General features: G+C 45.4%; 1 protein-coding gene across 8 annotated transcripts in view; it reads right to left on the bottom strand.

Annotated features, from left to right (window-relative positions):
- The window catches only part of DIS3L2 (DIS3 like 3'-5' exoribonuclease 2), a 285,705-nt gene that overhangs the window by 246,597 nt on the left and 11,188 nt on the right, over nucleotides 1-27,920 (bottom strand). For 4 of the 8 annotated variants that reach the window (XM_073359151.1, XM_073359145.1, XM_073359147.1 and 1 more), the window contains 2 exons: nucleotides 6,526-6,684; nucleotides 6,097-6,239 (listed from right to left, as the gene is read on the bottom strand). In XM_073359151.1, coding sequence (XP_073215252.1) covers nucleotides 6,097-6,239; nucleotides 6,526-6,577 — 195 coding nt within the window. In that variant the 5' untranslated portion in view covers nucleotides 6,578-6,684. Of the gene's footprint in view, nucleotides 1-6,096; nucleotides 6,240-6,525; nucleotides 6,685-16,112; nucleotides 16,155-16,764; nucleotides 17,169-27,920 lie in introns of all 8 variants that reach the window. The other 4 variants (XM_073359149.1, XM_073359150.1, XM_073359152.1 and 1 more) reach the window with 3 other exon arrangements.

Below are 27,920 nucleotides of genomic sequence, written 5' to 3'. Positions count from 1 at the left end.
ACATGGATAGTAATCACTCTGTAGTAAGAAAAGTTTAAAAGATGAATTGAAAGGATTTTCCAAAAATAAACAGTTGAGATCCAACATCAGTAACAGATGTAGATATAGTTATTAACAAATAAACTTTAAATTAGACAGGACAGTCATTTTCTGCTTCCCCATTGTCCAGGATTAAGAGGTAAAAAAGGAAATTTGAACAGGGGATTATTGGCTATTTCAGAACACTGACATTTCAATCCAAGAGCATCCTGGGAACTGTAGTTTAGATAACTAATTAAAACATTTACTAACTTTTACTCTTATAAAATGAGACAGCATTAACTACAGTTGCATTAATAAATTCCTTTTGCTTTTGATCTGAAATTTTAAAGCCTTTTTCATTTCGTGTCTTCAGTTACTCATATGAAATGTATTCCATCTGTGTTTAGCAACCAGAGGACTCACTCACTGGAATTGCTTCCTTATAAATTCGATGCAGCATATTATTTTAATGCATTCTGGGAAGTGCTCTGAATATAGGAAAATAACCTCTTCACACACCAAAGTTTTGCTGGCTTGAGGAGAAATCTGCTAGTTTGTGAAGTGGTTTTTTTGTTTGTTTGAAGTCTGAAAACACCAACAGCATGAGGACAAATGGACGCCTCATTCTTCAGATCTTATTTGTGCACTTTGCAGCAAACGGTCTTATTTTAGGCCTTATTTTACTGTACGGTTAATATTGAGATTAGTTACATCGCACGCACCTCCCAGGACAGTGGCAAGAAAACAAAGTCCTGTAAGCATGAAGGACACCCTTGGGGAGCAAATCAAAATTCTTCATGCATAGGCAAAATGAGATCTAGTGCGCTGTGTTTAGTCTCTATTAGGAATGGCACCCATTTAAATGATGGAAAATCCACAAAGGTCTTCTTTCCAGAGAGGCAGTCAGTCATCAAAATCACCTGGCTTCTAGTTGGAGATAGGAGGCAGTTATTGGTAGTCACAAGAGGGAGAATAGCTTTTACCATGTCAGTCAATTCCTGTTCCCAGCATCTCACCAGCAATGCAGAAGCAAATGAGAAAGCATCCTGCGTCACTCAAGAACAACCCCTTTGGGCAGTTCAGGCCAGACTGTCAAAGAGTCACGTGCAAATATCCCCAACATGCACATGAAAAATCAGGTTTTGCATACACGGCAAGTAAGGCGCCTAACTAGCAGTGTGCACAAATGCCTAATTTGTGGGAGCGTACCAAGTAGCAAAATGTCAAGCCATTTAAAATACAAAAGCTTTACGTATATTATATAATTATCACAAGCATCAGAATGCTTATGTCAAGTAGCATTAAAATACTTTTTCTCTAGCTCTTTCCCTTAAGCAAGAAACTCCCAAAGTTTATCTTAGAAAGCAGATGGACCCTATTATCTGTGCCTATGAAAATCCTATTTACAATGTTGTACATTTCACGCTGTGATATCATATCTGGAACCAGCTACTCTCCCCATCTGCAACGAACAACTGTTCTCATATGTGTATTAGGGGCTGAAGTCCTGGCTGAACAGTCTCATGATGTCACACTAAAGCAGTATTATTTTACAGTAACTTGCAAACAATGGCTGCTATATTTATCAGTGTTTTTATGTCAGCAAAGCCAGTGTTTGGGGAGGAAAGGATTGCAGCAAGGTTTTTAAACATCTCCTGATAGTTCACGTCGACCTCACACCCGCCAAAGAAGTCCTTAAACTTATTAATTTTCCTAAGAGGTTACAAAACTCAGGATTTCCAACTTTCTCACTTCTTCCAGAGAATCAGGGCAACAGAAAGATACCAAGACAAAACTTCAAGTATCCCAAATCAAGCACTACATGTAGGCCACCCTAACATGTAGGCACAGATCAGTGTGTGTGGAAAGCACAGAGGAAAGTCAGTGTCCAAATATCTATCCACTGCCGAGGGCTGTTTAAAAAAACCTGCAACAAACCATATAAGGGAACCCACACTTTCATACTTGTAAAGAAACTGCTTGCAAAAGGCATTTGGATAGCCAAATAAGGTTCAGTGTCTCTGTAAATCAGTGTGCTTTCTAAAGTTTACGCGGTCACCAGCCCTCAGAGGTCTTGTTTAGTCTGCACTTACAGACTTTTCAGCCATCCCTTGACCTGAAATGATGGTTAATGCATAACAGGATGACGGAAGTCCCATCGGCTCATGCTGTTTAACACACAACCTGGCTCTGACAAAACGGATATCATCTACTACCTTTCCATGGAGAAGGTAGCCAGTCTTGCTTAACTTGAGACCTGCGTGGATGATTCCAATAACCCTGCCTTGGGTCTGTTTGCTCTTGCCAGGTACTCTTCTACACATGGAGACCGGGGAAGGGGGAAATGCATGAACTCTAAGCATCTGATCCCAGATGTCCATTGTCGTGGCTGGATTTGAGGGTGTCCCATGATCAAGTGGAATTCTGTAGGGCACAGCTCATCATGCTATTTATTGAACTTCCTACTTAAGCAAACTGTGTATCAAACCTAGCATCAGCAGTCACTGAGACATCTAGACATGAATGATTTCAGCATCTATGAACAGAAATGTTTCTAAGTCTTAATGACTTGGAACTGTACAACCATTATGGAAGGCATAGGATTATCTCTCAGTGGTCTCCAATTCATGCCAGTGGACACATGAGCTAGGATCTTCTGGAATAGTTTGTTAAATTACATTGCCATGGACCAATCATCTTCTCCTCAGACTTGAGATCAGAGTGTTTCCTTGCCCCTGTTGAGATGACAGACCTACAGACCATGTTATGTTCTACCCTCAGACATTCATGGATCCAATGAGATTCCAGAATGCTCTGGGAGATTCTACTACTCATCCACAGGTTCACATTGCTGCTGGAAAAGAAATCTCTTGGCCACAGCCATTGACACTGGGACCTGGATGCCTTCTTTCCTAAGGACTGTAATGACAGGTTATCATTGTGTGTTCTCTCAGGTTACCATGGCGTTCTGACGTCCTGCTTGTAGGTACTGATGGAGTGGCTCTTCAATAGGTTCTTTCCTTCCTCAGAGATCTCAGAAAGCAGTGCTGAATATCTGTTCACCTCCCAAGACTCCTGACAAGGTCTCAGAGGGTTTCATTCCTTCACCCTTCCTGTTCAGTGTGTACTTGAAGCCACTGGGGGTTACTGATAAGACACTTGGGGAGAAAGGTTTTGGGCTGCAATGTCCGTGATCAGATACTCAGCTCTGTATCTCCTGTTCATAAAATCCAGACTCTACAGTTTCAATAGTTTCCCTCAGACAGAGAATCGGATGATAGGAAAGTGGCTGCACCACAACCCTAACAAGACACACATGAAGCTTTCTGTCAGAGGGAAACATGAGCTGGAGTGGAAGCTTCATCATTTATAGAAGCTTCTTTTGCTAGAATAATACAGTCTGAGGTCCTCTGGGAGACAACACCTCACATTAATTCTCAGGTACCAGCAGCAGCCTGATAGTGCCTTGTATCCTCTGGAGCTGCACTGCATCTCTGAGGAAGATCTATGGCTGATCTCTGTATTTATTACCACCTGGCTGTGTTACTGAAACATGTTCCATGGAATATTCTTAAAGGCCACTCAGAAGCTCTGGTTGCTTCATTACACAGCTGCAGCTCCTGGAGTGTGGAGGCATTTTCTGGCACAAGCACATAACAGGGGGCTCCAATTCCTTCACTGGGTATTTGCTCCCAGGTGTGGGAGTCTGTAATTATTGGCTAAGGAACCATTGTCAGGCTGCAACTGAAATCAGTTACCATGCTCTGTACAATCCTTTTACAACAGCTAGAGTTGATCTGAAACTGGGCTTCAAAGAGAAACTGACTTACAACCTTAACTATGGTATCCTTACCATGATTCCAAAAATGTTTCAATTAGAGCTAGATGAAAAGGTTTGTAACAAGAATTTGACAAAATTGTTTGAAACTGCAAACATTTCTGAAACTGACTAAAAAAAAAATCTCCCTATGAAATATTGGGACAGTGACAAAGTTTTGGCATGATCATTTGCATAATTTTTCATTTTGAGGTGGGTTGGTTGTCCCTGGTCACATGATACTGGTTCCAGATTCCTGATTGACTGAGCCTGCTCATGTGGTCCAAAGAGCCAGAAGTGACAGCAGGCCACCATCCATGCCTAGCCGGATAACACCACTAGATCATGTGGTAGGGAAACTGTGTAGAAAGAGAGGACTTGCATGCTCTAGTCAGCTCTTCCTTAGGTTGGGACAGTACATCCAAGCAGCCAAATTCTGACCTTTCAAGACATGGTGTCCTTACAGCACTATGTTTATATGGAGTTTATATGGCTACTTTAATGCTGGGATTTCAATGGCTCTTTCTTAAATACAGTTGAAGTCAGTGTACAGGTCATAAATATCATGGTGTGGCTACACCAGTGAGGTTTTAGTGGGAAACAGGCTGGTTTATCTGCTGCCAAATGACTATTATGCCCTCAGTCTCCAATTTGCTTGCTGCACTACAGCTGACCAAAATTCTGGTGAAAAATCAGACCTCTGATTCATGGGTGCAAAATCTGGTATATGTGCCAATGCAGTTTTTGAAGCAGAACTGGAGTGCGTATTAGGTTGGCCAAAACTTGGGATTTGCACGAAATTTCAATATTTCAAAATTTGGTTTTGGTTGGATTCAAACTGAAACCAATTTTTTCAAAATTTCTCATGAACCCAAACGCCACAAAAAAATCATGTTGGAAACAATGACACAATTCTGGCAGCTAGTGACTAAAACTGACACAATCAATTTCAGTGGTGAAACTGAAGGATCAAAAATCATGTCAATTACACTCAACAGCTGCCAGAGCTCCCAAGTCTGCAGCTCAGGGCAACCCAGACTCCCGGGTCAGCTGGCCCTGCATGTTGCCTGCAAGCTGCCCATCCACATAGTGGCGCTGACCCAGAACCACAGACCTTGGAACCCCAGACTCCCCAGCAGCCTGCCAGGAAGCCAAGCAGGTTTCTGACAGAACGCTGCCTATGATTCAACCAAAGTTCATCAAACTCGAGACATTTTCGAGAAGCATTTCACATTCAACAAATCAGCATTTTACAACAAAACTGTTTTGCTGGAAAACTTCAACCAGCTCTCAATGCCTCCACCACTGGTCTTTCGGATGCATGACCACGCATCTGTGACTTTCAGTGTGTGTTTCTTATTCCTCTGCATTTTATACCTTTGATCGGTAGAATGTAAGGCTCTATCCAGTATTGCTTAAAGAGCTTGTGATCCCATGGGCAGGCACACTACCCTTAGAGCAGAGGTCCCCAAACTGTGGGGTGCATCCTCATAGGGGGGCAAAGAGGAACATTCAGGGGACGCCAGGACCCATAGGGGGCTGGGAGGGAGTGCCACCCAGCTCTGCCCCGAGCTCCGCTCCTGGCCCTGTCTCCAGCGCGGCTCTGTACCTGGCCAGGAGCTCAACTGCCGAGGCTGGGGCGGAAGCAGAGCCGCACTGGTCGCCAGCCCCCCCATGGCTTGGTTGCAGTTCCGCTCCTGGCCCAATTCCCAACCCTAAATCCATCCCCAGCTGCGGCTCCAGCCTCAGCCCCCTTACCTCTGTCCATGGCCCCACACCCCAGCCCTGCTCCTGGCCCCGGAGGGGGCAGGGGGCACACATGGGGACATGGGGAGGGGGGGCACGACCCTCAAAAGTTTGAGGACCACTGCCTTAGTGTGAACGTCTGTGAAGGCAACATCATGAAGGAGAATCAAAGATGCTGCATCACCCTCTGCTCTTTCAGTTTAACTAGTTCAGTTTGGGCTTAAAATACTTTGCAGTGAGGCAGGGATGCTACCTGGTCCTCAGCACACAGCGTGTCACCTCCAGCTTCCCTTTCCAGGTCTCCTGAGCACACGCACACATGGGAACAGCTGAGACACAGAAGGGGGAAAAATGCCTCTGAGAAACTAGAAGAGACCTCCCCCTCCCCGTAACATCTCCAAATAATATATAAATTCATTGTACTGAAAACTGCCAATATATGATTTGAACATCTGTTATTTTCACCGGCTTATCTATATCGCAAGAGCAACATCATTTTATATTCGGGGCACCTGGATAAGCTCTCCCCTTTTCAATCCTGCTGCAACATCTTCCTTTGACATGTAGGCTTCAAATACATTCTTCTTCCTCCCTCTGGTGGGCTTATTCCGATTCTTTCTATCGCATGATGTTGAGACAGCAGCATGGGACTCTCCTGCAAATACAAATCCGCAAACTGTTACCTTTCTAACCCAAGTCTGGATGTATATTTTAGCAGTAGTTACAGGGACGCTTTGTACTCAAGATTGAATCTTTGCGAGCAGCTTGCCTAGAATACCGACACATTACAACAAAATACCACAAGACTTGAGAGACCATATCTTACAAATAATCAACAGTCTTTTACAGCTCCACTTCACCCCAGCCGTCCTTTAACAGTGCCTGAGCATGCATTTCAAAGCAGCTTGTTTCTGAAGTGTGTGCCCACTTTGTTTTGATACCTCTGGGAGTTCCCAGTTTTCTAGGGTTTATTCTGCAGTCTGAATTGTTCATTGTTTCGGCCTGTGATTCGGAGAGTTGCCTCTTCCTATCAAAATTCTGGGGAGCTCTGGTTGATTCTGAGTTGTTTCTGGTTCTTGCAAAGCTTCTCTTGTCTCCACCTGGAATCAAACACAAGTTTGTAATAAAAGAAAAAAATAAAGTGACCCACCTTTGTTGTATTCATGTTCTCAGAGAATCAGAGTAAATATCACACTTATGTGCTATGTTCTCTCCCATGAAGAAAAGTCATCACCACTAGGACTTTCTTTCAGGAGTTAACTTGCAATACAATCTTGGCCCTTCATAACTCTTAACTCCACCATTAACTTATTTTATTACAAATTAAACTCTAGAAATTCCTAAATAAAAGCTTGGATAGAATCCTTCCCAAATCCTGTGAAATTCTTTAGAATGCACAGAAGGTAAGACGGTTCAAACGTTTTCAAAGCCTAACCTCCCATTCCCCACCACCTCTGCTCCTCAAACTCCCAGCTAGTGATGAAATGTAAATTCACTCAGAATTGCATTAAAAATTAAAACACTTTGGGATAATTAAGTCCTGGAGCTACCAAAGAAAGTGTGCTGAAGAACTGACTGAGGTGTCTGCACAATTACATACACTGACAATGCAAAGTAGTGCCAGGGCCCCACATGTCCAGTTTGCTCAGGACAGGCCATAATCATAAGGCAACATTCTACAAAGATTCACCCTTTCCTGCCATCACCTCAGACCATCCCTACAGCCTGGAGAGCAAGCAGCAGCTTCCAAAGCCTATGCCAATACTGTTTCATGGATCAGCAGATTGGAATGTGAGGCAATGCAGCTGCCCCCTTTGCACTCCACCTGGATATTGAATATGTCATCACAGCTTTGCCTTCCAGACCCTACTGGCTACAGGCCCAGGATCCAAGCCTGTACCTGCAAGTTTGAAATGTATGGTGGCCAACTTACTTTGTGAACAGTCTATACAAGGTACAGTACAGTTATATTGTGTATGGTATGTCTAATAAACAGAACCCCAAAATGCTTTATGGAGTTAAGTAATAGCAGAGGAAAGAGAGATAAGAGGTATAGGCAAGGCAGAAAAAAATATTTGTTCAGTGGTGATTTGAATGAGATGGTGAGATACAGAGAGGCTGGCCCTCTGCAGCTGCTGCTGACTGGAAGAAGCTCCCACATCAAAGTGACCAAACGGTGAGGAGCAAGGCCCCTGCTAGTTGAGGAGAGAGAAAGACAGATCACCTCTGAGGCTGGCTCAGGCCTGTCCATGGAGAGTTTAAGTACAAGGGCAATAATCATGAATTAGATCCCAAAGTGAACAAGGAGTAACAAAACTGAGAGCAACAAAAATGATTAAAGGTCTAGAAAACATGACCTCTGAGTAAAGATTGAAAAAAATGGGTTTAAGTCAAGTCTGGAGAAGAGAAGACGGAGGGGGACGTGATAACAGTTTTCAAGTATGTAAAAGGGTTTTACAAGGAGGAGGATGAACAATTGCTCTCAGTCTCTGAGGATAGAAAAAGAAGCAATGGGCTTAAATTTCAGCATGGGCGATTTAGGTTGGACATTAGGAAAAAACTTCCTGTCAGGGAAATTAAGCATGAAAACAAATTGTCTAGGGAGGTTGTGGAATCTCCCTCATTGTCTAACCTTCTCTTATTAGTCTCCAAACACCTGTCAGGGATGGTGTAGATAATATTTAGTCCTGCCTGGAGTGCAGGGGACTGGACTAGATGACCTCTCAAGGTCCCTTCCAGTCCTACACTTCTATGATTCTATGGTTTTGTTTCTTTGTGTGACAAAGCAAGTGGCAGCATTCTGCACACACTTAAGTTTGGAGACCATGGCTTGGGGACACAACAGGAAAAGGAGCTGCAGTTGTAACAGGGAAAGAATGAAGCCACCGATGAAGATTTCAACAGAGGAGCACCAGAGGTAATATTGTATATGGTTCACATTATGGGGTGATAAAATAAGCAGGTTTGCAAATGCATAACAGCTGTGGAGGAAAGGAGGAGAAGAATTCAAGGTTGAGATAGATACCAAGCTGAGGAGCATCTATGCTTGAGGATATGCCTCTTGCCCAGAAGTGCTTCAGAGACATTAAGCTGAAGGAATTTGGAATGAAGTCAAAAGCTTGCTTTGCCAAAACAGGTACAGAGGGTAGAAAGGAATGAGTTATCAGAGGTGCCCAGATATACACCATTGAATACCAGCAACGAAGCATTAGCTGAGGTTAAAGGCAGAGAGGGAGTAAACAAATGGCATAAATCAAGAACTGAATCATGAGAGCATCCATAAAGGAGATATCTGGGTATAAATGGTGAGTGGAACCATGACTCAGGGAGCCAGAGATAACTGCCTGCGCACAGGAGTGGTTCCCAGAGGATGGAAAGGTCAGTGCTGCAAGACAAACCAAGACAGAGAAATCTGAGAGAGAAGGTAGTGGTTGATTACACAGGCAGCAATGTCTGGGATACAGCCAGAAACCTATACAGAAATCTGTCCGGGCTAATGTGAGGGCAACAAAGGGGCAACTTTCTGAAGCACTTGGCTGTTTGGCTTTTCCTACCAGTGTCAAGGGCAGCTTTATTTTTTACAGGTGTTTATGAAGTGGCTAATCAGAGTGGTATATTTTAGAAAGTCGAGGAATTATGGACAACGGAGGAACTATAGAGCATAAGGGTGGCAAGAAAAGACAAAACGCTACAACAGGGAAGGGATTTATGGAAGAAGGGACTGGATGGATATAAGGAAAGCGCCAGGAGCGAGCATGGAAATGGAGAATGAATGAATGAGGGAGCTATTGGAAAGTCAAGATATTGCTGTGGATTAAGGAACCCTGAATAAAAAGGAAGAAAAACCTTCAAACTTAACCAAGGAAGAGCAGGGAGGGGAGGGGAGAGAAACTGAGGGTATGGAAAAAGCAGTAAGGATTTTTGGAAATGAGGAAGGAATCAGAATTAGACATCCAGGTGTGCATGACCACCTGCCACAGTCACCAGTGGGTTAGTGCAGTTCAACATCCTTTGCCATTATAGCTAAAAACAGCAATGCACAGCAACAAACTCCTGAGAGCCAGCTTTCCTTATAGAGCAGAAGGGTGGCAGATAGACACTCTCAGGTTACAGAAACTTAAAAGGCTTAAATATAGTGGTCTGCTCTCCTGTGGTCCTCAGCATTAACCTGGACTCAGATAAGAATATAGAATCCTACGACAAAATGGGCCACTCAAAAGACATGACATATCATTCAGCATTGCTGGCAAACAAGCTATTTTACATAACCATTTTCTGTAAGTATTTTGTAAAGGTGACACTAGAGGCCATAAAACTTAGTTTTAAAACAAGAGATGCCTGTTTTAATCCACATGATTGGAAGATATCAAATTAGACATCAACTGTATCCGAACATAAGCAGACACATAGAAGTCTTAGTTTTTCTTTGGGCTGCATTTGTATGATTTGTAGAGTATTCTATAAACATAATGTAAAATGATCATGTTTATCTCTTTGGGCTGGTCTACACACAAACTTGCGCAGAAATAACCTGAGACTAAGGAAATTCAATCTACTTTTCTTAACGAAGAGATGGTTAAGAGGTGTCTTGATTTCAGTCTATACGAACATTCCTAGGGAAAAGATTTCTGATGGTAAAAAGGGTTCTCTAAACTAACCAGACAAGGGCATAACAAAATCCAGTGGCTGGAAGCTGAAGATAGACAAATTCATACTAGAAATAAGGCACTTTAAAAAAAAAAAAAAAGTTATAGAGTCATTAATCATTGGAACAACTTATTGAGGGGAAGTGATGGATTGTCCACCACTTGAAGTCTTTTAAATCAAAATTGAACATCTCTTACAAAAATATATGCTCTAGCTCAACCAGAAGATATTAACTTGATGCAGAAATCACTGACGAAATTCTATGGATAATATTATGCAGAAGGTCAGACTAGATCATCATAATTGTTCTTTCTGGCCTTACAACCTATGAAAGTATTAATCTTTTGTTATTTTGGTACAAACCTTACTTCAGAATAAAAGCATCCTATTTTGATTTACCTATTACACTAAACCAAAATAAGATACTTATTCTGTCCACACACAAGCTTGCACCAAACTAACGAAAGGTGTTAAGTAAAACTGATGTAGCCACTTCTGTGCAAGTCTAGTTAGTATCTACCTTACAGGAGCAACTTCACAATTTCTTTCTGGACTGCAGATCCATTGAGACTAACTGATCAGTTGAGATGGACCGTTTTAAATATTTGTGCGCAAATGCAAGGAGCATGAGAGAAGACAGCCATTAACAGCACACATAACACTACTCAACAGTTTAGGTTTTAAAGGCCATTGTATTCAATTAAAACTGTAAGAGCTATTCAGAGAGGCAAAATATAATCTAAAGTGGAAGTTAGCCAGGCCACTAGGGTTAACACCCTTAGATTATAAAAAGCACCATATGACTTTTAATTCATACAAAGTGATCAGGACTCTACATTTAAGAGTTATGGAAAAGATGGCATCTATATCAACCTAGTGCCCTTTAACACCTTGCTAGACTAACTCACTACCACCTCCGAAGGAAAGTCTAACCTACTAAATCACCAACAGTACATATGTATTCCTTAGAGACCTGCTATCCAGGACCTACACAATCCTGCTTCACTTGTCAGATCTGACCAGATCACAGCATAAGGTCATCTGGCTATAGGACCCCTCTTTCCTTTTCAAAGTCTATCAGCTAAAATCGCCACCTGTCTCTGAACTTTCAGCTTTGTTTACATTTTTAATCCAATTCTCCTAGTGTGAGCAGAACCTTCTGAGAACATCATAACAACTGCATGGCTAGCAGGTAAAACTCACAAGGAATTCAGCCCTACCGTCTGCTATCTCAATATTAAGTTGTTCCTTTCAGGTTTTTAAACAGTTTGAACATTAGAGCACATTGTTCCTTTCAAGTATTTAAACATCAATTACTTTTCTAATAGAATTCCTCCATTTATTACTTAGTGTTGTTGGTCCACGACTGGGGAACAACCCTCTCTCCCAGCAAGTCTACACTTAAAATGCTGCATCAGCACAGATGCACCGATACAGCTGTGCCGCTGTAGTGCTACCATCAAAGCCGATAGTAGAGCGCTCTCCTGTCAGCGTACTTAATCCACCTCCCCAACAGGTGGTAGCTATGTCAGCGGGAGAGAATCTCTCCTGCTGACATAGCACTGTCTACATGGGGGATTAGGTCAATATATCTCCGTTGCTCAGAGATGTGGATTTTTCACACCCCTGAGCAACATAGTTATGCCAATATAGATCTGTAGTGTAGACCAGACCGGTCCATTTCCTACACTCTTAACAGGAGGGTTTTCATTGTTCCCTGTATTAGATCATAATCTACTTATACACAGGGATGCTTTCAAAAAGCCTCCACTTTCCCAGTTAATATAAGCATGAAAGGAAACAGAAACAGCACCAAAGAAGTGATAAAATGTAGTAGAACAATTTGTTATCAGCTAATGAGACACTTTCAACACATGGTTACTAAATATCTGTCCATATTTCTACACTATTTCACTTTATTTCCAAAAGATTTGGAAGGTTTAAACCTCTATGCCTCTAATCCTTCCAAATGACTCCCTGACCTTTAATTTTTGACGTCAACCCAACTACTTGCTCAACAGAACACTGTGATAATACATCCATGAGCTACATGGCATGTCAGTTACCATGCAAAAGAGAATCCAATATTCAGAACCAATAACCAGGACTCAGCCAACTAAACGCAAATCACCATTCAATGACACCCACTCTGGCACCATAAACCTGGAGTATCCCTAAGCCTCCCATTTAAGTTATGATCAAGTTGGTGCTAGGTACAGCAAGAAAGAAGTCTAAAGAGAGCCTATATTCATTCTCAGCTGTAATAGTCAGGTATGACCTGAGGAGATCAAGGTCCAGATCAAAACGGAGCCCTGCACGCTGGGGCCCACCCTCCAGGGACACCATCTCACTACAGAAAGGGTGAGCAGAGACAATATGCTCTGTTCTATGCAAGTGAGGGCTGGTCCCTCTGGCTCCTGGCAAGATGACAATGAAGCCCTCAGGTAGACCTCAAACATTCTATTGTTTATTGTGGAGCCTATGATCACCCTTTCCAAAAAAAAAAAAAACCGCACACCCACCACAACTAAGTGCCATTCTGCCAACGGGAGCATAGCTGCACTTTTCTATAATCACAACATTAAGACTGGGCTACGCTAGACTTTTTTCTGGTATAGCAATGTCAGGGGTCGATAGTTTTAATTTTTTTTCCAGCTTTTTTCTACTAGCATAAGCCCTTATGTAGACACAGTTACAGCTATATAAAAATGCTTTTGCTGGTATAGTTTATTTCACTCACAGAACCAGTATAAGCTACACTGGCTAAAGCACTCCTTTACCAGTATAAGTTCTGTCTATACAAAGAGGATTTTGCAGGTCTAGCTATGCTGGTAACAAGTACAGACTAGGCTTAAAAGTTCAGCCGTCACGAGTGCCTTTTCTGTGCTTTGCTGTTTTCTGCCAATAGCTATATGTGAGTGTTATGCTGAGGACATATTATTCCCTGCTGCTTTGCCCTCATTTAGCATCAAGAAATATTTCCTAATACTCAATTATACCACCTACCTGAGATGTTTTTTGGAACATTCACCTATCCAAGAGAATCAGAATCAGCAACAACCCCCATTTCTCGGATTCCATTTCAAATGAAAACTATGCCTGACTCCTGTGGTTTTTCCCATTAATTCTCCCAGGCTATGCTAATGTTTAAGGGTCAGTCACATGCACCACACCGATTATGCTGGTCACATATAACGTATGCCTAGGGCTTTTTTTATATCGCACACGACGCAGTAGTATCCAAGTCCCTTTCCAATTCCATTTGCTTAAACAAAATGACCATTTAAAAGCCACCTTGATATTTTCTCATGCTCCCAGGAGTCTCTAAGCTCTTTAATATTTTACCACTTGTAAAAAGGTGAGGTATATAAAGTTTGTTACACAATTTTTAATCTCTGTTTTACCAGTGGCTTCCAATATCAGACATATTACATAATAAAGTTACCAACTCTCAGTCTCACAGCACTTTAGTTACTACTATAGTATCTGGTATCAAGTCACTACATCAAGCCGCACAATGGGCAAGAATATGGGCAAACACCAATAAAGTGATCTCAAATGGGAGTTATGTCAGTACAAACATTAATTCTAGACAGGTCAAAAGTGACTTTAGCTATTTATGTTTTGCAAAATATTTTAAGGATTTAAGAGATTAAATGTCTTGCTAAGGGTAACAGCCAAGTACTTTTTTGTTGTTGTTTTAAAGAAAAGTTAAAAAACCACAGGCAGCTGTTGGTTAAGCTGCTGAGAGAGTAAAAGTTCTGTACCAGGAGAAAAAGATAATGATCATAAGCCATGTCAAAAAGAATTCTGCGTTAGTCAGTCACACAGTGACAGAGGCATTTTTAAAGTCACCTACCACATTTCCTGTAAATTCAGCTCCATTCTAACTTGCTTTAAAGACCACTGTGCTTTAGCATTGCCTTCAGCACTGATTTAAGAGTACAGAACTCTTGGTAATGGTCTTGATAGAGAAATATAACAACAAACTTTACCATACCCTGAAGCATGTGGATTAAATACAACAGCTCGACAATGCAGAACACAAGGTAGCAGGGGGAGAAGAGATTCCATGTATATCACCAGAAGGGAGAAACTTGAGAAGTACGTAAATTTAGTAAAATATGGTTATGGTAAAGACAGACTTTCAGGAGACAGAATCTAGAAGGTGAAATCCCAGCCATCCAAGTCATGATATTCTAAGTGAGAGCCTGATTGAGAGAGATCTCAATTTATTTACCACTAGCACAAACCCTCTTCACAAATTAAATGTAAGGAGGAAATCCCAAACTGGAATTTCTACAACACATTCCTTGCTGCACAAAGAAACTTGTGACCAGGGTAACTTCTTCCTATAATCCATTTAGGATTATATTTTAGTGTTAAGGAGAAATTTGAACTGTTACATTGTGAACCTTCCAAAAAGCTTGCAAGTATGAAAAAGTGTACATCTTAGGTTATTCACAGGTTTTGAAATTATCCTAATGTAATTTAAAAGTAGGGGAAGCTTTAAGGGAAGGGAATGCAGTGGAGGGGAAACACAGAAAGGCATGTTGCATGACAACACTGTGGGGTTTTTAGAGGGAAAAGAGGAAACCGTGCTAGAAGAGAACATATTTAAGCTTAAAGTTAATTAACAGCCATTTGAAGCAGAGGAACAATGCCGACCTACAGCTACATGCACTGAATCGGCCCACACTTAAGCATTATGCAGAGGCACCAAACTGAGTGGGGTACTAAAATTCATCGGCCAAAATTAGTTCCCATGCCAGCCAATTTCCACTTCTTGACCGACTGTGATGGGCTACTAGGACTCAGCCCCAGCACAAATGTGAACATTGTCTAACCCAGGAGTGGCCAACCTGAGCCTGAGAAGGAGCCAGAATTTACCAATGTGCATTGCCAAAGAGCCACCATAATACGTCAGCAGCCCCCCAGCAGCTGCCCCGCTCCCAACGCATCCCACCCACCAGCTGATCAGTACTTCCCCCTCCCTCCCCACACCTGCCGATCAGATGTTTTGTCATATGCAGGAGGCTCTGGGGGGGGGGGGGGGGGAGGCGGGAGGAGCGAGGGCACAGCAGGCTCAGGGGAGGAAGGGGTGGAGTGGGGACAGGGCCTCTGGCAGAGCCAGGCGTTGAGCAGTGAGCACCCCCTGGCACATTGGGAAGTTGGCACCTGTAGCTCCAGCCCCGGACTCGGTGCCTAGCCAAGGAGCCGCGTGTTAACTTCTGAAGAGCCGCATGTGGCTCCGGAGCCCCGGGTTGGCCACCCCTGGTCTAAACCAATGGAAAGTTCAGGTGAATAAGATGAGGAGATAATACTTAAACTCTAAGGCTCTGTCCATACAACTTTTAAACATAATATTGTAACTCATCAGCGGCACGGTCACCATAATTGGTGATAAGAGATGCAGTTCAGCTTGTCTACACAGCAGCTTCCCTGTCCTCATCACCATGTTTGTACCATAATACCTACAAGTGCAGTTAGGCAACTGGGTATCAGTGCATTCTGGGAAAAATCTGGACTGCTATCCCACCCTGCAGCAACAGGAAAGCGCCAGAAGAACATGCTTCCAGTGCTTGTGCATGCATGTGAGACAATGCTTTGGTTTGTCCAGGAAGACTGGACAAAGAAGATGCACAAATATGGCTGGGGAGTCCCATCCACATTGCTAAAAAGGGTTCTGAACCAGTTGGATGCAGGAAGGCAGCAGTGTACTTATTTAGGCCTCTTGCACGGGTGAAACTCCGTTGCTGCCTTGGTTCCTAAATGAGTTTTAACCATGTGGTTGGTGTATGACCACAAACCACACTTAGAGCAGACCATGTCACTATCACTGGTTACCAACTCACCAGCTGTAACATGGACAGGACCTTACCTCATTTTTTCAACAGGTCAGGGAGGTAGGATGCATCACCATCTTATAGGTGGGAATAGCAAAAAAAAAAAAAAAAAAAAAAAAAAAAAGTAAATGACGTGACCATGGCCACACAGGAAGTCTGTAGCAGAGCTAGACTCTTGCTCCCAGATCCATGCTCAGTTCAGTACATCACATTCTGGGGAGCATATGTTGTCTATAAATGATTCATTTCTGCAAGTCAGACCTAGACTAGGACATGTGTTGAAATTTATTGTCCCATCTATCCCTAGAGTTCAGTGCAGAAGTACCAGTAAAAGTGGTCTCCCTCCCCTTCGCTCAGAGTGGCACTCTGAAAACTCAGGTGCCGTGATATATTTTTCTCTACATATAGGATGTGATTTAGAAAATAAAATTCATGTGGTAGGTCACCATCTTAAGTGACAGCCCCAAAGCCTATAATATGCCCACTACATGACACTCACTTGTGCAAGATTTAGGCTTGAGTCATTCATGGACAGTAAAAATGGCAATTCAAATCCTAAACTGGCTTGGTGTTATAGAGTGACTGAGCATCTGAGAGCACCAAAGATCCCATTCCAGACACTGAACTAAGGTTTCGTGACGAAACTCATTTAGTAGCAATAGGCTAAAAGTTTATCAAAATAGTTACCATGCTCCAGCTGAGTGAAGTAGTGCATCTGTGTTGTGAGGGAGTGGATGCTGCTCTTCTGATTTTCAGGACTCTCCGTGAACTTGCTCCACCCTGCCTCTGACCTCCTAACCACCTACTCCGCCTGCTGACTCCACTCCTTCAGGCTTGGACTCCTGACTAAAGATGCGGGTTACTGTTGCTTCCGCTACCCTATACTCCCCCTCTTTCCCTCTGACTCATCTTCTCAAGTTTCTCTCTTCTCTTTAGCTTAAGGCAGATGCACTGTGAAAAGGCTTGTGCAAAACTTCATGAAGGATACTATTTAAAAACAAAACACTGTGGAAGTTCACTCTTTGGTTTCTCGGGTTCTCAGCAGTTTGAAGGAAGTAAGCAGAGGAGGTAGCAGACATAGCCAGGAGGCCCTGAAGAGGAGAGGATCGTTAGAAGTCGGAGAGGGAACACACAGGAGGGTTAGAATGGCTTGAGAGATGAGACAGGATTTCACATTAGGCTTGTAACAGGCCAGGCCCCATGTATTCTACGGCTGATGAATTAAACCACTTGGTGCAGAATTGTGCTCCGGAATCTACCCTTCCAATTTAAAAAAAAAAGTTTCCAGTCCTTAGCGTTATGGGGGAGAAGGAGGAAGGAACTCACAAATGTGAACTGAATGTAGTGTTGCCTCCCTGCATCTGCAGACGGCCTGAAACAATAGCTCTGAGCAGCGTGAACTGCCCAATGCATCTCATATGGACCCAGAGGTTCTCTGGCTGCATAATATGGCATTTGTCCAAGATGCCATGAAATGCAGCATTTCTGCCACAGAATTCACTATTTTTCTACAACTAGGCACCCAACATTTTGTTTTCCATCCCACTGCCCGGAACCTGCCTGAAACTGTTGCTGGCTCTGAGGAGCTCCCCACGGGAAGGAGTTAACACTTTAGATAAGCTATTACCAGCAGGACAGTGGGGTGGGAGGAGGTATTGGTTCATATTCTCTGTGTATATATAAAGTCTGCTGCAGTTTCCACGATATGCATCTGATGAAGTGAGCTGTAGCTCACGAAAGCTTATGCTCTAATAAATTGGTTAGTCTCTAAGGTGCCACAAGTACTCCTTTTCTTTTTGCGAATACAGACTAACACGGCTGTTACTCTGAAACAAGATTACAGTGCACACTCCCTGCACTGGTGTATGGAGCCAGGCAGCAGGGGATCAGGGGAACAAGAGCTTGAGTCCAGCTTGCAGAAACGGAGCAAGGGAGACAGGTGTAGGCTGGTGAGCTAGGCAGGCTGGAGAACAGCGTAGCAGTCGGGAGTTAAGCTACTGAAGCCAGCTCTAAGTTTCCTCTCTTCCGTAGTACTCATGGGAAGAAGGAGGTTCTCATCTGGGTGACCTGGACAACATTATGGGAGCCAAAATTTTGGAAATGGTGCTTGGGAGCCTAGAGAAAACACACACACACACACACACAAATAATCACGGCTGAACAATGACCTAAGTTTACATAAATGAGTATTTTCAACAATGAGCCATAGCTGTGGGTATTTGTGTGGGAGCAGCAGGAGTGCCAACAAAGCTACTTCATGGCAACAGAATAAATTAATATTACTGTGGAATTTAGGGGCTGCTGCCACAGAATCTGGTCCCATTGTGCCACAGAGTACATGAGACCCTGGTAACAGAAACAGAAGAGAGTTATTAAATCACATACCACAATAACCCCTGCAAGAGCAGGATCTAATCTCCCCAAAAGAGCATGTCCTAGACATTAACACTGATACTACAGTTGATGTTAGCCAAAAACATTACGATTGCACAAGACTCAGGAATGCAACGTTCTCCTATCAAGAGCAGCATAGAAATTTATGTTTCATTTCTAAACCATTAGAAAGGAGCTTCCTATTTCTCATCTGTGCCTCAGACAGGACTATAGCGTAAATCCACTTTCCCCCCTTTCCCATATCTTATTACAGAGATTAACGTCATCTGTAGAATAATAAATTGGATCTAGAGAAGAAGATTATTTGCACTTACAAGATTTCCACAGCAACTGGCATTCTCCATTCTACTGAACAGACTCTGCAGCCTCCACTAGGTTACATGCTCATATTTACTGATGCCAGGTAGATAAGAGAGAGATAACAGCATTTCTGAAGTGCTGATATCCATCACATAAGAACTAGTAGGCTTTTTAAAGTTGTCTTAAAGAAGTGCACCCTGACAGAAAAGCAGAGTTCATATGAATTTGTGGCTCTTTTTTATAGCAGAGCTCCCTTATGAGGGACACAAGCAATATGAAAGCTACAACAGTATCTGGAAATAGAGGCAAAAAACTGAAATTTCCCACCTCACCAGGACATGCATTATTTGACTGCCTCCATTACTCATCCAGGAAAGCTGTCTGCCAGGGGTGTTCCAAGCCTACCACCCCTCCTGCACCTTCTAACGCCACAATAAATAGCCCCAAAATTGTCTTCTGTCTGGAAAATGTAGAGCCATCATCCAAAAGCTACAACTGAAATAGCACCTTCATCTAGATCTACTGCCTCCTGAAAATAAAGGTGTTAAACTGTTACGATGTGACTTAGCAGGGATGGGGGAGTGTTGACCTGGGAATGTGCCCTGGGGATGGGAAACCTGAGAGCCTGTCACCTGAGCCAGGAGGGGGAGGTGACACCTCTGCCCAGGAATGTGGACCAGAGGCTGCAGCAGGGAACCTGCTGGGTGGGTTTAGTTTTCAGTTTGGGGCTGGGTGGAGGAACACAGGGAACCCCAGGGCTGGGGTCTAAGCTCCCTGCTCCCACAGAAGGACTTGACTGAGGGGTCCTGGGTGTACCCACAAGCTCTGTTGTGGACTGTGTTCCTGTTGTCCAATAAACCTTCTGTATTACTGGCTGGCTGAGAGTCTCAGTGGATCCCAGGAAGAGGGGTGCAGGGCCTGGACTCCCCCACACTCCGTGACAACTGGTAGCAGAGGTGGGATCTACTGCACCCCGTGAACGGCGCTTCCTGCAGTAAGTGACTGGGGAACAGTAAAACGAAGGGGGATTGACGGGGACCAGGCGTGCTGAAGATTCAGAGAGAGACGGTTTCAGGGGGCGGTTAACCCCGGGAGTGTGTGACCAGAGAGAAGGACTTTTGCAGTAACAGGGTCCCCCGGGGGATTGCAGCGAGCGGTCCCAGGGGCGGAGGAGTCTGCAGCTCGACCCTGGCAAAGAGTCGGTGACCTCAAGGAGGACTGGCACACTAAGGGCTTTTCCTGGAAACTGGAAAGCTGCCCGGCCTGCGAGTGGCCAGCAGGGAGATGTACGCTAAACGCCTTAAGAGCGACCTGGTGGAGCTGTGCAGGCAGAGAGGGCTGCACATTGGGAAGTCCACCAAGGAACAGCTGATTGCCCAGTTAGAGGAGAGGGATCACTTGGATGATCCGATCCCTGTCCCTGAGGGAAGCCGCCCGGCAGACGCAGCGTGGGCCCTGGGGCCTGACCGGGCTAGGAGGGGTCAGACTGCTGCCAAGGACATCCCAAGACCCTTCCTATCTATGCCTGGGGGAGGGGGAGGGGGAAGCCCAGCAAATACTGAGGGCACCCTGACCCCGGCAGCCAGCAGGGGATCCTCCCGGCGGAGCTCCCTATCCCTGGAGCGGAGGCGGCTGGAATGGGAGAGGGAGATGAAAATGAGGGAGCTGGAGGATCATGAAAAACAATGTCAACATGAGGAGAAACAACATCAACATGAGCAGGAGGAGAAGGAGAAGGAGAAACAACGTCCACATGAACAGGAGGAGAAGGAGCGGGAATGTCAGGAGAAGGAGAAACAAAGACAGCATGAACTGGAGCTGGCCAGGCTGAGGAGCAGTGGGGCTCTGGCTGTGGTGAGTGAGGGGGGACCCAAGACTGCAAGGAACTTTGATAAGTGCTTCCTGGCCCAGCGGAAGGAGGGGGAGGACATAGATAGCTTCCTGACGGCCTTTGAGAATGCCTGCGAGATGCACAGGGTTGACAGGCTCCAGACAGGCTCCAGTTCCTCACCCCCTTACTGGACCCCAAAGCCGTGGAGGTGTACAGCCGAATGACAGGGGCGGAGACAGGGGACTATGAACTGTTGAAACAGGCCCTGCTCCGTGAGTTTGGGCTGACCCCCAAGATGTACCAGAGAAGGTTCCGGAGTCAGCGTAAAACGCCTGAGGTCACCTACCTACAACTGGTCAACTGGATGCAGGGACATGCCCGCAAGTGGACAGCTGGGGCCCAAGCTAAAGAGGACCTGCTTGACCTAATCGTACTGGAGCAACTGTATGAACCGTGCCCTTCCAACCTGAGGCTGTGGTTGGTGGACAAAAAGCTCGAGAACCTCCAACACGCAGGGCAGCTGGCCGACGAGTTTGTGAACAGTCGGTCGGGGGTAGCCGGGAGGAGTCCCAAAAGGACAGGCCCCCCCCGATGCAGAGAGAGAGAGTCACCATGAGGCCTCCCAGCGGGGAAATAGGGAGAACCCCCTCCAAAGGGGAACACCTGGCGTTGGGCCCCTCCGACCCGCTCGAGGGGACCAACGTGACCTGAGCTGCTATCACTGTGGCCAGAGAGGCCACGTACGGTCCCAGTGCCCCGGGCTCAGGGACAAACTGAGCAGACCCAACCTACCCAGGGTTAACTGGGTAGGGACCCAGCTGGACGAGGGGCAGACGACCCAGGAAAGGGGGGCTACCAGTTTACCACCTGCTCAGGAGGGAAGAGTACCCCAGGCCAGCTCTGCCAGAGGGCTGGAGGCTCTGGACTCAGGGTGCTCAGTTTACAGGGTGGGCGCGGGGCTGTTCCTCCGGAGAGAGTGCCTTGTTCCCCTGGAGGTGGATGGGAGGAAGGTCAATGGATACTGGGATACGGGCGCGGAGGTGACGCTGGCCCGGCCCGAGGTGGTGGCCCCAGATCGGGTGGTGCCAAACACCTACCTGACCCTGACAGGGGTGGGCAGGACCCCATTTAAGGTGCCCTTGGCAAGGGTACACCTAAAATGGGGGGCCAAGGAGGGCCCCAAGGATGTGGGGGTACATCACCATTTGCCCACTGAAGTTTTGATGGGGGGAGACCTAGAGGACTCGCCAAGCAAGCCCCAGACCGCCCTGGTTGTGACCCGTAGCCAGAGCCGGCGAGGGGCACTGCACCCTGACCTCGGGGAGGGTACCACACCGGAGGCACAGGACCCTTCCCTGGTGGGGAGGGAGGGCTGAGGGGCACAGCTCAGAGAGGCGGAGGCCTCAGACCTGGCCACTGAGGGGGAACCGGGCCCCATCCCTTCCCCAGCCGCTGAGTTCCAGGCCGAGTTGAGGAAAGATCCGTTTTTGCGGAAGCTCAGGGACCTGGCCGACCTCGGTGTGGTACGGACCATGAGGCGAGGCTGCCAGGAGAGGTTCCTGTGGGAGAAGGGGTTCCTGTACCGGGCTCCCACAAGGGAAGTAGAGTCCTGTGGAATAAGGAGGCAGCTGGTGGTCCCCCAGAAGTATCGCTGCAAGCTCCTGTACCTGGCCCATGACATCCCCTTCGCAGGGCACCAGGGAATCCGGCGCACCCGGCAGAGGTTGCTACAGAACTTTTACTGGCCCGGGGTCTTTACCACGGTCCGGCAGTATTGCCGATCCTGTGACCCCTGTCAGAGGGTGGGGAAGGCCCGGGACAAGGGGAAAGCAGCTTTGAGACCTTTGCCCATCATAGAGGAGCCTTTCCAGAAGGTGGCCATGGACATCGTGGGGCCTCTCAGCAAGACGACCCGGTCGGGGAAGAAATACATTCTGGTGGTGGATTTTGCCACCCGCTACCCCAAGGCAGTGCCCTTAGCTTCCATTGAAGCAGACACCGTGGCCGATGCACTCCTGACCATTTTCAGCCAAGTGGGGTTCCCCAAGGAAGTCTTGACAGACCAAGGCTCCAACTTCATGTCGGCCCTGCTCCGGTGCTTGTGGGAGAAATGTGGGGTCCAGCACGACTGGGCCTCAGCTTATCACCCCCAGTCCAATGGGCTGGTGGAGAGGTTTAACGGGACGCTAAAGATGATGCTGAAAACCTTTATGAACCAGCACCCGCAGGATTGGGACAAGTACTTACCTCACCTGCTGTTCGCGTACAGGGAGGTGTCCCAGGAGTCTACCGGATTTTCGCCTTTCGAACTGTTATATGGCAGGAGGGTGAGGGGCCCCCTGGACCTGATGAGAGACGAATGGGAGGGGAAGGCCACTCCCAATGGAGAGTCAGTGGTGGAGTATGTCCTGATCTTCCGAGAGAGACTGGCTGAACTCATGGGCCTGGCCAGGGAGAATCTGGCCAGAGCCCAGAGGAAGCAGAAGGTCTGGTATGACCGCACGGCGTGGGCCCGTGCCTACGCCACCGGGGATCAGGTGATGGTTCTCATCCCCGTGAGAAAGAACTACAGGCCGCCTGGGAGGGCCCTTTCAAGGTTGTCAAGCAGCTCAATGAGGTAAACTATGTGGTGGAGCTGTCAAGCCGGCCGCACCACCGCCGGGTGTACCATGTGAATATGATAAAGCCATATTATGCAGGGGGAATGTGGTGTTGGCCGTGTGTGGACAGTGGGAGGAGCAGCGAGATGACCCTTTAGTAGATCTATTCCCTGGGACCAAAGCTGGTTCTTCCCTGGAAACAATTCCCCTCTCGGATCAGCTAACCCCTGCCCAGCAAGCTGAGGTCAGGGGGGTGCTGCATCCCTACCGACAGCTGCTTTCCAACCAGCCTGGACGCACTAATCTGACTGTCCACCGGCTGCAGACAGGGTCACACCCACCGATAAGATGCTCCCCCTTCCGAGTCACAGGGAAAACTGCTCAGGACCTGGAAAGAGAGGTCCGGGACATGCTGGCTTTGGGGGTGATCCAGCCATCTGCCAGCCCTTGGGCCTCGCTGGTGGTGCTGGTCCCCAAAAAGGACGGGTCAGTCCAGTTCTGTGTTGGACTATCGGAAGCTCAATGCCATCACTGTATCTGACGCCTACCCCATGCCCAGGCCAGACGAGCTCCTAGACAAGCTGGGAGGAGCTCGGTACCTTACCACCATGGACCTTACAAAGGGCTACTGGCAAGTGCCGCTGGATGCAGATGCCCGGCTGAAATCGGCCTTTATCACCCCTCTGGGGCTCTATGAGTTCCTGACCCTGCCTTTCGGCCTCAAGGGAGCGCTGGCCACCTTCCAGCGCCTAGTGGACCAGCTCCTGAGGGGGATGGAGAGTTTTGCCATGGCGTATATTGATGACATCTGTGTCTTTAGCCAGACCTGGGAGGACCACGTGTCCCAGGTTAGACAAGTGCTGGACCGACTCCAGGGGGCTGGGCTGACTGTAAAAGCAGAGAAGTGCAAGCTGGGGATGGCTGAAGTATCTTACCTGGGCCATCGGGTGGGGAGCGGCTGCCTAAAGCCGGAACCAGCCAAGGTGGAGGTGATCAGAGACTGGCCCGCTCCCCACACCAAAAAGCAGGTCCAAGCCTTTATTGGGATGGCAGGATACTACCGAAGGTTTGTGCCCCGCTTTATCTAAAGATTAGAGGAGGAAAACAAGTTTCCTGCTTTTTTCAATGCCCAGTTGGGTTTCTTAACTCTGAACAAACTAGTCACTGAATTGGACTAGTTGAATAAGCTGAAATGAAGAAAATATTCTCTCTTCACCTACAGAAGAGGCTATTACTGACAAAAACTTGGGTATCACCTCAACAAACTCTGAGTCCAGGTGCTTTGCCAGCCACAAACCACTGAACAGGTGGAACTTTCTTTAAAACGTGGCAGCAAACATGTACTGCTTAGTATTTAATTTAGATGATTTCAAGAGATGATAAATGCATGGCTTAACATAAGTTGACAATTTTAAATAGGCTTACTTTTAAAAAAATAAACCTATACATAATTTAAATTAAAAGAGAAAGGAGTATCATCTCTGTCAAGTCTAGTGTAAAAGTATAATTAGGCAAACCAAAAAAAAAAGAGTATGAAGAGCAACTAACAAAAGACACAAAAACTAACAGCAAAAAATGTTTTTAAGTATTCCAGAAGCAGGAAGCCTGCCAATCAGTGGGGCCACTGGACAATTGAGGTGCTAAAGGAGCACTCAAGGAAGACAACGCCTTTGTGGAGAAGCTAAATTAATTCTTTGCACTGTTCTTCACTGCAGAGGATGTGAGGGGGATTCCTACACGCGAGCCATTCTTTTTAGATTATGCCTCTGACTGGTGTCAATAAAGGAGGTTTTGAACAACCTGATACATTAAGCCGTACTAAGGCAACAGAACCAGATGGTATTCACCCAAGAGTTCTGAAGGAACTCAAGTATGAAACTGCAGAACTACTAACTGTGGTATGTAACCCATCATTTAAATCAGCTTCTGTACCAGATGACTGGAGGAGAGCTGATGTGATGCCAATTTTTTTTAAAAGGCCCCAGAGGCAATCCTGGCTATTACCGGCTGGTGAACCTAATTTCAGTACCAGGCAAATTGGATGAAACCATAGTAAAGAACAGACTTATCAGATATATAGTAAAGGGAAGTTATGCCTCAAAAGTCTATTATAATTCTTTGAGGAGATCAACAAACATGTGGACAAGGGTGATACAGTGTACTTGGACTTTCAGAAAGCCTCTGACAAGGTCCTTCACCAAAGATTCTTACGCAAACTAAGCAGTCATGGGACAAGAGGGAGGGTCCTCTTATGGATCAGTAACTGGTTAAAAGACCGGAGGAAAAAGGTAAGAATAAAGTTTTCAGAATGGAGAGAGGTAAACAACGGCAGTTCCCCAGGGATCTGTATTGGGAGCAATGCTGCTCAACATATTGATAAATGATCTGGACAAACGGGTAAATAATGAGGTGGTAAAGTTTGCAGATGGTACAAAATTACTCAAGATAGTTAAGTCCAAAGTTGACTGCGAAGAGTTACAAAGCAATCTCACAAAACTAGGTAACTGGGCAACAAAATGGCAGATGAAATTCATTGTTGATAAATGCAAAGTAATGCACAACTATACATACAAATTGATGGGCTCTAAATTAGCTGTTACCACTCAAGAAAGATCTTGGAGTCACTGCGGATAGTTCTCTGAAAACATCCACTCAACGTGCAGCAGTAGTCAAACAAGCTAACAGAAAGTTAGGAACCATTTCGAAAGGGATAGATAAGTCAGTAAATGTTATAATGCCTCTATATAAACCTATAGCATGCCCACACCTTGAATACTGCGTGCAGCTCTGGTCACCTCATCTCAAAACAGATATATGAGAAATAGGAAAGGTACAGAAAAGGGCAACAAAAATTATTAAGGGTATGGAACAGCTTCCATATGAGGAGAGATTAAAAAGACCAGGACTATTTGTCTTGGAAAAGAGATGACTGAGGGGGGGAATATGATAGAGATCTATAAAATCATGAATGGTGTGGAGAAAGTGAATATGTGGAGAAAGTGTTATTTATTCCTTTACATAACACAAGAATCAGGGGTCACACAATTAAATGAATAGGCAGCAGGTTTAAAACAAACAAAAGGAAGTACTTCTTCACACAACGCACAGTCAACCTGTAGAACTTGTTGGCACGGGATGTTGTGAAGGCCAAAACTATAACTGGATTCGAAAAATAATTAAATAAATTCATGGAGGATAGGGCCATCAACGGCTATGGTGAAATGGTCAGGGATACAAACCCATGCTGTGGGTGTCCTAAGCCTCTGACTGTGAGAAGCTGGGAGCGGACGACAGGGAATGAATCATTTGATGACTGCCATGATCCATTCATTCTCTTTGAAGCACCTGGCATTGGCCACTGTGAGAAGACAGGACACTGGGCTAGCCGGACCATTGGTCTGACCCAGTATGGTCATTCTTATGTTCTTACATTCTAAAAAAAAATCCAATTTAAAATAAACTGATCTTTTTAGTTAAAAAAAAATCAATTTTTTATCCATGCTGGAGGATGTTATAAGAACCAAGTGTCCTGTTATGTAACAACCTGCCCATATCCCATATTCTCCTAATCACTCATTTAAATATTAGTTTATGCCATGAAACATGATGGTTTACTTCCTTCCTTCCCAAGGTTTTGGATTATTTCTTCTAATCCTTTCGACTGAAACTGTGGATGGTCTCATTATCCATAGCCGGTTCTGAAGCCGGCGAAGGTCTCAACCTTGATGTCTTGTGACCATGAGTTCCACATGTTAACCCTGAATCACGTAAAACAGTGCTTCCTTCAATCAAGTATTAAATGTGCTACCTTTCAATTTCATTACGTCACCTTGAACTTGAATCGTGGGAGAATAAATAGGATTTCCGAAGTCACATTTTCCATGTCATTCATTATGTTGTATACTGCTAAGGATGGCAATAAAAAGGTTTCAGAGTAGCAGCCATGTTAGTCTGTATCCGCAAAAGGAAAAGGAGGACTTGTGGCACCTTAGAGACTAAAAGATTTATTCGAGCATAAGCTTTCGTGAGCTACAGCCCACTTCATTGGATGCATTCAGTGGAAAATACAGTGGGGAGATTTATACACACAAAGAACATGAAACAATGGGTGTTACCATATACACTGTAACGAGAGTGATCAGGTAAGGTGAGCTATTACCAGCAGGAGAGCGGGGTTGGGGGGGGACCTTTTGTAGTGATAATCACGGTGGGCCATTTCCAGCACTTGACAAGAACGTGTGAGGAACAGTGGGGGGGGGAGCGGGAGGGAATAAACACGGGGAAATAGTTTTACTTTGTGTAATGACCCATCCACTCCCAGTCCTTATTCAAGCCTAAATTAATTGTATCCAGTTTGCAAATTAATTCCAATTCAGCAGTCTCTTATTGGAGTCTGTTTTTGAAGTTTTTTTGTTGAAGAATTGCCACTTTTAGGTCAGAAAGCGAGTGACCAAAGAGATTGAAGTATTCTCCAACTGGTTTTTGAATGTTATAATTCTTGACGTCTGATTTGTGTCCATTTATTCTTTTACGTAGAGACTGTCCAGTTTGACCAATGTACATGGCAGAGGGGCATTGCTGGCACATGATGGCATATATCACATTGGTAGATGTGCAGGTGAACGAGCCTCTGATAGTGTGGTTGATGTGATTAGGCCCTATGATGGTGTCTCCTGAATAGATATGTGGACACAGTTGGCAACGGGCTTTGTTGCAAG

Source organism: Lepidochelys kempii, chromosome 9 (genome assembly GCF_965140265.1).
Source record: "Lepidochelys kempii isolate rLepKem1 chromosome 9, rLepKem1.hap2, whole genome shotgun sequence".
NCBI lineage: Eukaryota > Metazoa > Chordata > Testudines > Cheloniidae > Lepidochelys > Lepidochelys kempii.
The sequence above is the reverse complement of the archived record's forward strand: the minus strand, read 5'-3'. Positions and strand labels throughout refer to the sequence as shown.